The 2,500-nt window shown below is 36.4% G+C and overlaps 3 protein-coding genes across 3 annotated transcripts in view; 1 reads left to right on the forward strand and 2 right to left on the reverse strand.

The window, feature by feature from the left end:
• LOC137997902 (tetratricopeptide repeat protein 28-like) overlaps positions 1-2,500 on the forward strand; it is a 209,108-nt gene that overhangs the window by 161,548 nt on the left and 45,060 nt on the right. The gene's annotated exons all lie outside the window — the stretch shown is intronic.
• LOC137997910 (solute carrier family 22 member 15-like) overlaps positions 1-2,500 on the reverse strand; it is a 103,673-nt gene that overhangs the window by 13,169 nt on the left and 88,004 nt on the right. The window lies entirely within an intron of this gene.
• The window catches only part of LOC137997918 (uncharacterized), a 26,468-nt gene that overhangs the window by 7,527 nt on the left and 16,441 nt on the right, over positions 1-2,500 (reverse strand). The window contains exon 3 of the mRNA XM_068844245.1: positions 1,537-1,666. Coding sequence (XP_068700346.1) covers positions 1,537-1,666 — 130 coding nt within the window. The remainder of the gene's footprint in view (positions 1-1,536; positions 1,667-2,500) is intronic.

The raw sequence follows: 2,500 nt of genomic DNA on the forward strand, positions 1-2,500 counted from the left end.
TCATTTTATTACTTAGCGCGCGCGCTCGTGTATGACGTGGCGTGTGCATTTGCATGCGCAGTAAGGATGCGCAGAAACAATTGGCGCGAACGTCCTTAAAGTGATTCTCTTTTTTTTTTTATTTGGCCAAATTAAAAAAAATTGTAAAGAACTCTGAAAACAGAAAGCAAAATCTGGTCAGGGATGAAAAGAAAGATCAAAGGTTTTCAAAGTTTTTTTTTCAGAATTGTGATTTTTGCAGGTCCCACACCCATTTCTACACATACGTTCAAGGTGTTGGCTACTACAGCTGTACTCAGATTAAAAAGAGTAATTCACGACCTTGTTAATATATATGTGCAGGTTAATTTGCAACCAAACTAGGTCATTTTGTTTCAACCTAGGGCAACTTGTTTCAACCTAGACTGTCCATTTGGGGCAGGTACATGTATAAAACACAGGTCTCAGGTCATTGTTTTACCAATAGATGGCATCTTAAACATGCATTAAAGCTAACCTTAATCCTAATTAGACCTAAAGAAACATGTTTAGGCCTAATGTTTGCACTTGTGAATGGTTAGGGTTGTTTCCGAATTGGTATTGGTAAAACAATGACCTTTGACCTTTGTTTTGTAACTGCCCCAAACTGACAAGACAACTTGATCTAGGTTCAAACAAGTTGACCCATGAAGGTTGAAACAAAATGACCTAGTTTGGTTGCAAATTAAACCTAAGGAACAAAATGACCTACAGCATATATATGTAAATGTACGCAAACATCCTACGCCCAACATTAAAACATACATGTAGGTGCATGTCTTTAATTCATAAAAATGTTTTACTTCACTAACATATTGATGGGGCAAAGGACCACTTGTCTGTGCCTTCACTTAAGTGTACACTACATTTTTTACGATTAGTTCGTGCAGGTAATCAAGGCCATCAAGACATCTTTAAGAAAAGATGTGAAAAGCCCAACAATGGTGTTTTACATTGAAGATTACACATTGCAATAAACATTACAGGCATACACATAAAATTAATAAATTACTATTGGAGTATTTTACTGACTGAATACCAAAATGGCCACCAACAAACTATAATTCTTTTGTCTTTGTGTTAATTAGGCTAACTTCATGTAGCCTCATTGACACATGTAAAATTGAAAGAATTTGGGCTGTAAAACGAGGCTACTTAAGCTAATTAACACAAAGACAAAATAATAATTTGTTTGCGGCCATTTTTGCATTTGGTCAATTGGTATCAAATGAGGAAGAGGAACTGCTGGTCTGTGAGCCTCGCAAGTTTAATACAGCTGATTGCAAGTGAAGTATTTATATTATTGCAGACAGCAAGAGATAAATTATTGAGATCTGCAAAAAATCAAAACCTCAACTAAGTTTATTTGAGACATTAAGATCTGAAGACTGCAGCCAAGAAGATAAAGCTGACAACTGGTATTTCTCTGACTCCCAGCTATTATCTATATACTGGTATATGTACATATCCTACTAGTAAAAAATGTACATCAAAGAAAGCATACATGTATTAACTTACATGTTGTGCACTTCAGCGACAGGCAAGATTTGTGCATTTCTTACTTCTTCCAAGTATGTAATTTTTGCTGCCTTCACATCTTCACGGACAGTTTTTCTTTCACTGCGATTTCTGAGATAATGATTTCCAACTGAAAAGAAGAGACAAGACTTAAGTAACAACAAAGACAGTTAAGCCTACAGCATTTTATTTTTTGCTATTTACTTTTTACTGCCACACTTGACAGACTGCTGATGTGACCTTGGAATTCCAAGGGAAGCACCCACAAGGGACATGATTTTTAGTGTTATGTCCCTTGTAGGTGCATGTTATTGGTGACAAGGAACTTTCTAACAATAATAATAATCAATTTATTTAAGTCTCACGGTTATTTAGCCGAGCACGAGTGCTCTACTAATTGGGAGACTACAAATCAACTGAATTCAGAACAAATCAAATGAAATGTTCAAATCAGACCAGCGACAAGCCACTTATTAGAGCTGCGCACAACAATGACAACGACACAAGAAACACTAAGAATAAAGACAACAACATTTCATGCTAATTTTCACACTAACATTGAAAGGGTGAAATGTTTCAGCAATACCAACATTTCAAGAACTTTGGTCTACGCTACACAGGGAAACAGGAGCACAATAACACATGTGATAAGGGGACAAAGTTTCCTCTTAATTAAGTGGCCCTCTGCACTCAAGCCCAACAGTGACTGGTAGCAGCAAAAAAGTTGATTTACAGTATAATTAAACATGCATCAACTAATAGGGGTAGCCAATGGTACCTCCATAATATTGGCACTCGCAAACTTTTCATCCTATCTTGAAATCTCGACAGCCTTTGCGAAGAGTCTCGAAGTCTTGTTTATGTTACATTTATTTCCATGTGAATAAATGTTTTGGTCATCTCGGCGAGTCTCGGATTTTACCATTTGAGACCCCTACTATTATCTATAAAATTCCTTGATGAC

This window comes from Montipora foliosa, chromosome 3 (assembly GCF_036669935.1).
Source record: "Montipora foliosa isolate CH-2021 chromosome 3, ASM3666993v2, whole genome shotgun sequence".
Lineage (NCBI taxonomy): Eukaryota > Metazoa > Cnidaria > Anthozoa > Scleractinia > Acroporidae > Montipora > Montipora foliosa.